General features: G+C 37.3%; 1 protein-coding gene across 1 annotated transcript in view; it reads left to right on the forward strand.

Moving 5' to 3' along the window:
- LOC150087453 (G protein-coupled receptor-associated protein LMBRD2) overlaps positions 1-12,628 on the forward strand; it is a 154,935-nt gene extending 142,307 nt beyond the window's left edge. Inside the window, exons 14-15 of the mRNA XM_090372491.1 lie at positions 7,865-7,981; positions 12,390-12,628. Coding sequence (XP_090228617.1) covers positions 7,865-7,981; positions 12,390-12,628 — 356 coding nt within the window. The remainder of the gene's footprint in view (positions 1-7,864; positions 7,982-12,389) is intronic.
- Positions 12,629-13,369: the final 741 nt, after the last annotated feature.

Here is a 13,369-nt window from a genome sequence, read left to right on the forward strand (position 1 = left end):
ACTGCCACCTAGTAGTTTTAAATATTCTTAATACAAGAGAAGTCACTGCTAGCAAGCATATCAAATGGTCAGCCAGTAAATCCAAAGATGTTCTGCTACTGAGTGAACAACCAACCCATAAGTTCCAGTCAATATCTAGAAAGATGAATTCCTCCATGACAAGGCAACGCATGCTGTTTGTCTGTATAGCTATTCATTATACTCATCACAGACATTTGCAGTGTAACAGACTCCTACATTTTTGTTTTCCTAGTGTTTGTCACACCACAGACACACAGACTCAACATTATATTGTCATCCCATGTCAACTGGGACTAGCATTTAAGAATCTGTTGTGCTTCTTAAAGTATAACCTCCCCTCCTGTTCTTTCTGCCCTTTCTATATATCTTATACTTCCCATTTACAAATTCTACATCCCCTATGTTAAGTGGCACCATGTTTCTGATATTCCTATAATGTCTGTATTTGATGTCTTAACCAATACTTCAAAAAATTTTTGAAGTATTGGATAAGGCATCAAATGCAGACTTATGCTCCTAGTGTTAGTGTATAAGCAAGTATATTGGTGAGTTTTTGCTCTTAGTGAAAGAACATAAACAAGCTTACACCAGCCCATATATTTGCTTGTACAATGATGATCCTCAGCAAGCCTTATAATTCCCCACACACCTTGCTTTTCCAGCATTGCTGCATGCCCCAAATAGAAGCACTACAGGAATCAGATTCACTCTGCTTTCAGCTGCTGTTGTCAGACAGTGCATCCCCCAAACTAGCAGTTTTCTGATCCACCTAACACTGCAAGTACACAAGTACAGGCCATACTAGAAAAATTTTACCCCATGAGCCTTGCACAGTCTCTCTAGGGCCAAGTTGATTAAAAAGGCTCTGATTGTTTGTACCCCCCCCTTTTTTTTTTTTTTTTCCCAAAATGGGAGAGAAAAAAAACGAAAAAAAAAAAAACATTACTGATTAAACCTTATTTGCGTTGGAGGAAAAAAATTACTCACAAGCTAATGAAGGTTCTGTCAAACCCAAGTCATACACTATTTAAGAAACATTTATTTTATAAACTTTTCTACTTTTCCATGGCATGGCATGGCATAAAGGTTGGATGCATGTATTATGCCAAATTCATGTAAATCACCTTTGCAACATATTTTGATAAATTGCTCATTTAGCCATTTTTAAAAAAAAAAAAAAAAAAAAAATGCATGCACAAACTTTATTCTGCAGGCATTTTCATATCCAGTGCAATGCATATGGTACCACCCAGGAATGACACTCTCTCTCTCTAAATTTAGAAAGCAGTAAAGATTAATAAAATAACTTATGCCATTATTAAAAATTAATAGATATCATTAAAGATTTATTTTTAAATAAAATAAATGTACAGGATGGCAACTCCTGACTCATGTTGCTAATAGTCTACAAATATGAACCAAAACTCTGCCCTCCCTTGTTAGTAAATTAGGAAAACCTACCTTCATTTTCATTCACAATTATAAAAGACCAATCAGAGATGAATACAGAGGCAATGTGGCGTGAATGTCAAAACAAGTTGATGGATGGCAAACTTATTAGTAGTTATTTAGATATGCAATTTTATGGTCTTTTCCTTGACATTGTGGACAACTTGTTTTATCTTGGACAAAAATTGCATGGATTTTTGCCATAGTAATTTACAGTATCAAGAATACTTCATAGTTTTTCCAGTATATTGAAATATTCTGTGAGAGTTCACTTAACACTTTTGCTGCCACCTAAATATAAGAAAACTCATTAAATGTACTCTAATCTTGGATAGTGAAGATAGAGAATGAAAAATACCTGGGGGTTATTGTGCAGTCGAATATGAAGTTTTCTGACCAGTGCAAACAGGCTGTCAGAACAACTCATGAGGTCTTTTCAATGATATACAGGAATTTTTCTAACAGGGAAAAGGAGGTGATTATCCCTTTGTATAAGGCGATGGTCAGGTATCACCTTGAGTACTGCATACACGTCTGGAGGCATCAGTTTAGGAAGGATGTAGAGCTGCTGGAACAAATACAGAGGAGGTTGAGATTGGTGAGTGGAACAAAGGGTTGCTCTTACCAAGAAAGGCTTAAGTCTGCAAATTGCAGCTTCTCAAGACTAGGCACCTGAGAGGTGATCTGATTGAGGTATATAAAAAAAGGAGTGAGGGAATGATGCCAGTAGTGGGGAAGATTGATCACAAATTAGTAACACATACGACATACCCGATATTCTTCCTGATGAGGTAGAACATGCATTGAAGAAAATGAAGAATCATAAAGCCCCAGGGGAATATGACGTTACTGTAGAGTTGTTACAATTGGGAGGAAGAGACATAACACAAAAACTGGCAAGACTCTTCACAAAATGCATTAGAAAAGGTGTGACGCCTAAGGAGTGGAATAATGCAATCATAGTTTTGCTGCATAAAAAAAAGGAGATAAATCAGAAATTGGAAATTATAGAGCAATTAGCTTGTTATTCCACATCTACATGTTGTTCACAAGGGTCATTACTAACAGATTAGAAAGCATACTTGATAAGAATCAACCAAAAGAGCAAGCTGGCTTTAGGACAGGATTCTCAACTATGGATCATCTTCACTAATATCATAACTAATGGAGAAAGCAAATGAATATTAAACACCATTATGCCTGGCATTTGTGAATTATGAAAAGGCATTTGACTCCATACAGCATAAGGCAATGTGTCGGGCACTGGAAAGACAAGGCATAGATACTCCATATATTATGATTTTGAAAAAAAATATATGAGAATGCTACCTCCTTTATTAGACTACACAAAGACAATGGCAAATTTAAAATTGAGAAAGGAGTGCGACAAGGAGACACAATATCTCCAAAGTTGTTTACTGCTGCCCTTGAGGAAGCCTTCAGAAGATTAGACTGGTTGCAGAAAGGAGTCAGTGTGAATGGAGAGTACCTAAACCATTTACGATTTGCAGATGGGAGTAATACTCTTGATCTGATTATCAGTAGTGATTCTTCATGCATCAAGAATCTGCAGATAAAGGAACCATTAGGTGGCAGTGATCACAGTGTGCTGAAGTGGGATTTACTCAAAGAGGTAACTACCATAAAGGGTAAAGGGAAGGGTTTTTGCTTTCATAAAGTTGACTACGGTGGGACCAACTGATGATGCTACCAACAGCAAATTCAAAGTGGGAAGCATTCAAAGAATTAATCTTGGAAGCTACTAGGCTTTACATACCAACAAAGAAATATTGTTCAAGATTTAGGTCTAAATGGATGTCAGATTTTTCTTCTCTGCCACATGTTTTTTTTTTTTTTTTTTTTGATTTGGTAGTTGTTGGCGCATCGGCTTCTGTGGCCATATTGCACCTCCCAAGGTTTTTGCAGTACTTTGATCCAAGCCCGAGGCGGGAATCGAACCCGCGACCTTTGGGTTGCCGGGCAGGTACTTTACCCACTCGGCTAGCCTGGTCGGCCTGCCACATGTCTAATTAGACATGTGACAGAGAAGAAAAATGCATGGGATACATATAAATTAATATGTGGCACAGAAGCCTATGATAGATATAAGCTGGTCTGTAACCAAGTTACAAAGGAGGTTAGGCAGGCAAAGGCAGATTACAAGAAATCTTTGGCAAAGGATGCAAAGAAAAACAGGAAAAGTTCTTTACTTATGTAAACTCTAGACGGAAGGGGATGAATCAGATTGGTCAACTTGATATCGATGGTTCAACTGTTGATGATCCTGCTCAGGTAGCTAACAAACTAAATGAATATTTTGCATCTACATTCACACATGAGGAGTTATTCAGGGAGTGTAATGCCAGAGGTTTATTCAACTCTGGCAGTAAGCTAGATAATCTTGTAATAACTGAGAGTAAAGTGGAGGAGAAATTGTTGAAGATAAACATAAGAACGGCACCTGGGTTGGATGGAATCTATCCAGTTATATTAAAGGAGGCGGCAAAGGAAGTACGCAAACCCTTAGCCATAATTATGAAAGCTTCCCTGGACTCAGGGGAGGTACCCATGGACTGGAGATGTGCAAATGTGACCCAAATTCACAAAGGAGGATCAAAGGGAGACGCAGGTAATTACAGACCCGTTCATTAATTTCTCTGGAACAGAAGTTAAACTGAGGCACTGGTTAAAGAAGCATTACAGGATCATCTAGACAAGACTTCAGTTATAGCTTTGGACACAGCATGGGTTTGTTAAGGGTAAGTCTTGTCTGACTAATTTGATTGGATACTATGATGTAGTCACAAAAGAACTGGATGCAAAGAATAACTTTGATATCATATATTTGGATCTTAGAAAAGCCTTTGATACTGTTGCAAATGGAAGACAGCTGCACAAATTGGAGCAGTGGCATTGGAGGCAAATTGCTGCTATGGATAAAGGGATGGTTGAGTGGGAGAAGACAGTGAGTGGTAATCAATGTACACTGCTCTTCGTGGACTGATGTTATTAGTGGAGTCCCACAGGGTTCAGTGTTGGATCCATTGTTGTTTTCTGTATTTATAAATGATATTGATAATAGTATATCAGGCTTAATGTCCAAGTTTGCAGATGATACAAAGGTTGGCAGGGTCACTAATGACAGTACGCTGCTGCAGCAGGATCTAGAAAAGTTGAGCAGATAGGCTGAGAGGTGGCAAATGAAGTTTAGCATTGACAAATGTAAAGTACTACATATGGGAAGCAGTAAACCCAGAGTAACACATCAACTCTGTGATACCACACTGACAGTGGTAGAAAATGAAAAGGACCTGGGGGTAATTGTGCAGGCAAATATGATGTTTTCTGAACAGTGCAGACGGTCTGCAAGAGTAGCTCATGGTGTCTTGTCAATGATATACAGGAATTTTTCTAGCAGGGATAAGGAGGTGATTATCCCCTTGTATAAGGCAATGGTCAGGCCACACCTTGAGTACTGTATACAGGTCTGGAGGCCTCATTTTAAGAAGGATGTAGAGCTGTTGGAACGAGTACAGAGAAGGGCAACAAGATTAGTGAACAGAATAAAGGGTTGCTGTTACGAAGAAAGGCTAAAGTTTTGCAAATTAGTGTCTGGAGACTAGGCACCTGCGAGGTGATCTGATTGAGGTGTATAAAGCCTTGAATTGTTTGAGCATGCTCAGTGCTGATGGGATTCTTCCTCTTGCTCAGAATAATGACCTGAGAGGGCATAAATTCAAATTGAGGAAAGACAGTTGTAGGATAGATGTGCAGAAGTTTGCCTTTAGCAATCAACCACCTAAAGGTGGTTGATTGCTGGAACAAACTTCCATCTGATGTGGAAGAAATTGATAGCTTAAATATATTCAAGGCAGAACTTGATAAACATTTGGAGCAAGGGGATGGGTGAAATGAGGTTTTTTTTTGGCTGTTTTTTTGCTTTCTTGCATCATGTGCCCTTGCTAATGCTAATGACACTATGGTCATAAGCCACGATCCCAAAGAATCTTAATCAGTTATGCACAGTTAGTAAGGACTTTGGACTAAAGATGAATATGGCTAAAACAAAAGTAATGATGAACAAGTATGCCACAGAAAGGGACATAATGATTGAAGGAGTAGTAATTGAAATGGTGGAGCCATATACTTATCTGGGACAAGTTATTAGCTGTAATAATGATAAATGGCTGGAAGTCAAGAGAAGAATAAATTTTGGATGGATAGCATTCAGGAAATATAGTCACATACTGAGGAACAATATCCCAGTTTGTCTGAAACGTAAAATAATGAACCAGTGTACACTCCCCACCATAACTTATGGAAGTGAAACTTGGTCACTCACCAAAAGAATGGAAGAGAAGCTGAGAACTACACAGCGAAGAATGGAACAAATTATATTGGGAATTAGGCTGTTAGATAAGAAGAGAAACACGTGGATTAGGCAGCAAACTCAAATAAAGGACATTCTTATAAAAAGTAAAGAACTAAAATGGTCTTGGGCAGGACACAGCTCGAAGACATGATGGACTCAGAAAATAACAGAATGGTACCCAAGAGGAGCTAGAAGAAAAACAGGAAGACAATGGCAGAGATGGATAGATGACATTCATGAGTTTATGGGTAGTAAATGGGTGGCCATTGCACAAAAGAGAAGGAACTGGAAAGTTGCTGGAGAGGCCTTCATCCTCCAGTGGATTGAAAATGGTTGATGATGATGAAGGCTAAACATATCAATTTAGCTCAATGGTTTGAGCAAGCTCAGTGCTGATGGGATTCTTTCTCTTACTCAGATTACACACCTGAGAGGACATAAATTCAAATTGAGGAAAGACAGTTTCAGAATAGATGTGCAGAAAAATTTGCCTTTAGCCAGCAGGTGGTTGATTGCTGGAGCAAACTTACATCTGTCGTGGAAATTGATAGCTTAAATAAATTCAAGATAGAACTAGACAAACTTTTGGAGCAAATGGATGAGTGAAATGGAAAGGGTTTTTTTTTTTTTTTTTTTTGCTGGTGTTTTTTTTTTGTATAAGGGAATGATGTCAGCATTCATGTGCTTCCTTGCATCATATGCTTCTACTAATTGTAATGTTAAATTTCAAAATGTTAAAAAAAGAAAAAAAACATTCTAGTATCCCCAACGTCACAGAAGTTTATACATAATGGTTGGAAATTAAAAGTGAACACTTACACTTTTGTGCCGAGCTGTAAATCAGAACAAATCTTAAAATTTTTCTAAGTTTATGCAATAATAACATTATTCATATAGTCTCATAAATATTCTTTTACTTCCTCTGATTTTCTTCAGTAATTTTTTTTTTCCATGCTTTTGAAAATTTATCATTTATTAGTATGGTCTACAAATTCCACTTTGAGAACAAAGAATTAATTCAGTTATTCTATACCGTAATATCCACTATGCTTAAAATTCTTTGTTGCCCCTATACCGATTTAGTGTCATTTGCTAATTTTACAGATTAAAAACCTATTAGAAACAGGACATTAGCTATTTTTTTTACTTAACCTTTAACTTTTGCAAAAACTGGTACCAGTGGTTTGAATATTAATGTTGGCATTGGCTGTATTTGGGTATTAAGCAGCTTTCACACAATTGCTGCTCAGGTGCTTTACCTTACATGAAAACATGTCCTAGCAGTGCACTGAGCACACCACTGATCACTGGACATGAATTGTGGCTAATGTTGTGAGCTGTCCATGTGGGTGGTGGACATTGAATTTCTGTCAACCATCTGCAAAGCCTGTATCCTTTATTTACCTCCTGAAAACATGTCCAAGGCTTAACATACACAGGACAACTTGTTCACTTCTTTTTTTGAGTACTGATAAGCTGCTGCCCCAACCTCACTCCTTATACAGGATCTGGCTAGTAGCAAATTTAACATTCCTGAGTCCCTAAGCAAGAATCCTTTTTTTGTAAATGCATTTCAGACAAATATATCAGTGTCAAGAGTGTTAGCTCTTCATAAATTCTTGCTTATTGTCCCTTAGATTTAATCATTTGTGGGGGGGGGCTATTAAATTCAGAGGTCCTAAGTGGCTCTTAACCCCCTCTTAAGCTTCAATCCATTGCCAGTCCTGACCCTGTTATTACTCCCCACAACTATGCTACAGTATGATTTCTTTTGCATGATATACTATCTTAATGTATGATATATAAAGCAATATTGTTTGATCTGGGTTAAATAACTTATTTGTAAATTCATTTAAAAATTTTAAGCATTCTTTCTCTTGCCTTTCATTTGTGTATTGTTTTCTTGTGTGTAACAAAATTATGTAATTTCACTTTATCATAACATTATTTGTCAAGATATTTCAAAATAATATTTCTATTCTTTTTTACAATATTTTACAGTACTATGTTTTTCATTATTAGAAAAAAATAAAAGACAAAGATTAGAAGAAGGAGAAATTAGACGGAGACAGCTACATACCAGGTTTGGTGGTAGTGGTTCTTATCGAAGTGGAAGGAGAGCTGTTGTTAAGGATTCAGGTCATTAGTTATATTTTTTGGTTCCTTTTAAATTATTTATTTGAAATTGTCAATGAATATTCTGCAATTCTGCCTAGATATGATAGGAGGGAGTACATAATGAGAGCCTTATCAGTCAACTCAGTCCTGGATAGATTATGCAAAGCTCATGGGGTAGAATTTTTCACAGCATAGTCTGTGCTTGTTAACAAGAAAGACTGCATTCTACAGAAATGGGATACACTTAAATAGAAGGGGTGCAAGAATGTTTGCTGATGCTATTGAGGCAGTGTTAAGTAGGTCAGAAAACTGCTAGCTTGGAGGGGGGGGGATTCACAGACTAAAAGATTAACAGTAGCCACAGGCAGAGTTGCAAGTGATTCTTGCACTGCTTCAATTAGATTGGAGGGCAGGGTGCTGGGGTTTTCAGGGACTGGTGGAAGTCATCATGGAACATATAAATACATGGGCTGTTTTATGGTAACTAAGAATAAAAATAGGTGCATGTATACTTTCATGTACACCAATGCAAGTATAAATAAATTTGATGAATTTGAAGTGCTGGTCAAGACATCAAAGGCAGATATTGTTAGGATATCAGAGATGTGATGTCACACAGATATAAGCAGTGCAGAATTGGAATTTGGGGAGTACAGGGTGTACAAAAAGGACAGACACATTAGGAAGGGTTATGCTGTTAGTTAAGATGGTCAGTGCAATGTTGAGTGGGTTTGGTGTGATGTAAGCACTGGGAAAGCAAAAATGAGAGGAGTGTGTCATAGGCCTAATGACTCTGATGAGTACAATGAACAACTGTACAGAGTGGGCCAGTAAATCAGATTGTCTCATAATGGGGGATTTTAACTTCCCAGATATTGACTGGAACTTGTGAGTTGGTCACTCACACACTAGCAATACTTTTGTGGATTTATTGGATGATTGTTTTCTACAGAAACACGTTAGAGATGCAACCAGAGAGAGTAATACTCTTGATCTGGTAATCCACAGTGATTATTTGTGCATTAAGAATTTGCAGGTAAAGGAACCACTGGGTGACAGTAATCACAGTGTACTGATGTGGGATTTATTTAAAGATATTACTACCATCAGGGATAAAGGGAAGGGTTTTTGCTTCTGTAAAGGTGACTACAGTGGTCTCAAACAGTTTTTAAATTGTATACAGTGGAACCAACTGATGATGTTACTGTCAGCAAATTCTAAATGGGAAGTATTCACAGAAGTAATCGTGGAAGCTACTAGGCTTTTCATACCAATTAGGAAATATTGTTCAAGGTTTAGGCCTAAATGGATGTCAGATGAACTAATGAGACTCGTGGCAGAGAAAAAAAATGCATGGGCTGCATGTTAATTATCAGGCGACACAGAAGCCTATGATAGATATAAGCTAGTCTGTAATCAAGTTGCAAAGGAATGGAGGCAGATTACGAGAAATCTTTGGCAAAGAATGCTGAGAAAAACAGCAAGGACTTCTTTAGTTGTATAAACTCTGGAAGGAAGGGGATGAATCAGATTGGTCCACTTGATATAAAGGGTTCAACTGTTGATGATCCTGCTCAGAGAGCTGATAATCTGAATGATTATTTTTCATCTACATTCACATATGAGATATTCAAGGAGGAAAAAGCCAGAAGGTTATCAGACTGTAACAGGGTGCTTAATGATTTTGTAATAACTGAGAGCAAAGTGAAGGAGAAATTGTTGAAGTTAAACATAAGAAAAGCACCTGGGGTGGATGGGATCTATTCAATTATGGAGTTGGCAAAGGAAGTAATCAAACTCTTAGCCATAATTATGAAGCATCCTTGGACTCAGGGGAAGTCCCTACAGACTGGAGATGTGCAAATGTATCCCCAATTCACAAAGGGGATCTAAGGGTGAAACAAGTAATTACAGACTACTTAGTTTAACTTGTGTTCCAGTTAAAATAATGGAGTCACTGGTTAAGATGCATTGCAGGATCATCTAGACAAGACTGCAGTAATAATTCACACACAGCGTGGGTTTGCTAATGGAAAGTCTTGTCTGAAAAATGATTGGATATTATGATGTGATTACAAAGGAACTGGATGCAAAAAATAATTTTGATATCATATACTTAATTTCAGGAAAGCTCTTGACACTTGCACGTGGAAGACTGCTGTACAGATTTGTGGAAGACTGCTGTACAGATTTGGAGAAGAATGGTATTAAAGGTAAGTTGCTACAATGGATAAAAGTTGAGTGGGGGAAGATAGAGAATGGTAATAAATGGATGCTGCTCTTCGTGGACTAATGTTATTAGTGAAGTTCCCCAGGGTTCGTTGTTTGGCCCACTGTTGTTTTGTATATTTATCAGTGATATTGATGAAGGTATATCAGGCTTAATGTCAAAGTTTGCAGATGATACAAAGGTCGGCAGGATTGTTAATGGCAGTGTGCTACTCCAACAGGATCTAGAAAATTTGAACAGATGGGCTGAGAAGTGGCAACTGAAGCCTAACATCGAAAAATGAAAAGTACTGCATATAGGTAGCAATAACTGAAGAGGAACATACCAACTGTGTGGTACCACACTCAGTGAAGTGGAAAAGACCTGGGGGTAATTGTGCAGTCAAATATGAAGTTTGCTGAGCAGTGCAGATAGGCTGCCAGGGCAGGTCATGGAGTCTTGTTAATGATATATAGGAATTTTGCTAGCAGGGACAGGGAGGTGATTATCCCGTTGTACAAGGCAATGAATGGTCAGGCCACACCTAGAGTACCGTGTACAGGTCTGGAGGCCTCATTTTAGGAAGGATGTGGAGTTGCTAGAACAAGTATAAAGAAGGGCAACAAGATTGGTGAGGGGAATGAAGGGATCATCTTACCAAGAGAGGCTGAAGTTCTGCAAATTGCAGTGCCTGGAGAGTAGGCACCTGTGAGGCGATCTGATCAAGATGTATAAGGCCTTGAATGGGTTGAGTAAGCTGAATGCTGATGGGATTCTTTCTCTTGCTCAAATTAAGAATCTGAGGGGGCATAAATTCAAATTGAGGAAAGTCAGTTGTAGAATAGATGTGCAGGAATTTGCTTTTAGCCAACGGGTCGTTGATTTGTGGAACATACTTCCATATTTTGTTGTCGAAGTTGCTAGCCTAAATAAATTAAAGGCTGAGCTGGACAGGCATTTGGAATGAATGGAGGGGTGAAATGGGAGGGTTTTTTTAGCTTGCTTTCTTGACTCTTATGCCTCTACTAATGCTAATTTATGAAATTTTTGGATATGGAATACACACACCAAGAATATACCCAGCTCCTTCACATAGCATGGCCTTGACACTGCCCCCAGCATACACACTATTCGGACTCCCTTCAGTCACCATCTTGCACAGTAGAAGTGAGATTATACACTAGCTGCTGATCTGGATAGAGAGTTACCATAGGTTCAGTCCAGTGGACTATCTAGTGGCTGGCCTGAGAAGAACACTGTTTGAAAGCTGTACTCTTGGAATGTAAGGAAGATTAGATCTTGTCATGATGCCCATCATAACTTCAAAAGACATCAATTATACTGCATGATGGAAGATGTGGTGTGAACACCACATCTTCCATATTTCAGGGCTTGCCTGTATCATCCTGATGAATTTTATGCTAATTATGATCTTCCCTTCCCTCTTTTTAAATTTCAGTTTTGTCCTCTTATTGTATTTAGTTCTAAATTCTGGTTTTCAAAGGCTCGCTCGCTCGCTCGCGCTCTCTCTCTCTCTCTCTCTCTCTCTCTCTCTCTCTCTCTCTCGATCCCATTAATAACTAAAGAAATAGCAAAAATTATAAAACACAATCTGCAGAAAAGGTTTACGAATTGGTAAGGTTCTTCCAAATGTTGGAATAACATATGCCTGCACTATGAGCTACTTGCAATCAGTCATGTTCATAAACAGGTCAAAACCCGTGCAAATCCAACAAAAATGATAAACCTCAATTTAACCAGGAAAAAAAAAAAAAAGTTTGATTTATTATTAAATTTCAAGTAATTTGATTTTTCTTCTCTCTCAGCTTCTAATTGAACAAGCATTTCTTTCCATTTTTATCTCCTTTATTTTACTCCATTTTTGAGTGTTTCTTGTTTCATTCCTAGATGTGTTTGCTCTATTGTTCTGCTATTCCCTTTCTTCACATCCCACTTCCCTTCTCCCGACTGCTACATCACTGTAGATTACCATGTGCATTTGGTGATAACTCACCCCCTATCATATATTGCCCATTTTGCCTAACTTTCTTGATTAAACTTGATTACAGAAAAACTCAAGTTTAATTTAAACTTGAGTTTTTCTGTAAGAAATAATTTTTTTTGTTGTTAATATTGATTACTTTTATGTTTTCTAAAGTTTGTTGCCTATTTGGGTTATTGTATGGGATTCCATTAGTATTATTATTATTGTTTTTATAGGTAGCTTCTTGGTACGAACACCATCAGATGAAAATGCCCGTGCAGAATTACTAAGGGATGTTGAGCCTGTTGATTACACAGAGGAAAGAATCAGTCACTCTTTTGATGATGTTAATGGAACTGAAATGAGTCCCATTCCTGGTAGTAACAGTGAAATGGCATATACTGACGGAGAAGGTTATCACAGATCATGGAACAGAATTGGACGACCTCCAAAAGGAATTTTTGATGATGTATAACTCATTTCATTTGTAATTATGTTGGCTATACTGATCTATGTAGTAAGAATTATCTCAGATTTCAGGGTCTTCTATCATCCTGAAGTTTTCTTTCTTATTCCACTTTGTTACTTCACATTAGAAATAATATATACACAAAATATTTTTGTTGCTGTTGCATACCCCATTAGCTTTATTTATATACTGTCAGCAACGCCATAACATAACACTGTCTTTCTTCAATAATGATGTTAGTATTCTTATACTGTTCATTAAATCGTCTGTACCTTTACTTTTAAGTTGTGATTTTCTTCTAGATCAGATTTTAATGATATGTAAATTATTTAAAATTTATTTAAGTAATGATTTTGAAACATATGATATAGAAAATTAGTAAGAACAGTAAGTGAATATGAAATGTAGTTTGAGCTTGAAACTATATGTGAATGGCTTTGATAAGAAAGATTAATAAACTGCACAGCCAAAGTTTCGTGGCCAAGAATATTAAATATAATTTGGATAGGCCATGACATTGAAGGATTTTTAATCATGCAATTATACTTACATCTGGTAGAATATAATTGCAGCAGAAAATAAAAAAAAAATGTAGGTTGGAAGAGTATTTTTGTGATTTTGTATTGATTTCTGGCAGTTTGGGACAGTACTGACATCAGAGCAGGTTAGTTTACTCATTTCATTTAAGAACTACAATATCAAGGATTATGTTATACCTGATGTAGTGGATCGTGGGTTATTCCAAAG

This window comes from Mastigoproctus giganteus, chromosome 4 (genome assembly GCF_048544385.1).
Source record: "Mastigoproctus giganteus isolate SK-2022 chromosome 4, ASM4854438v1, whole genome shotgun sequence".
NCBI lineage: Eukaryota > Metazoa > Arthropoda > Arachnida > Uropygi > Thelyphonidae > Mastigoproctus > Mastigoproctus giganteus.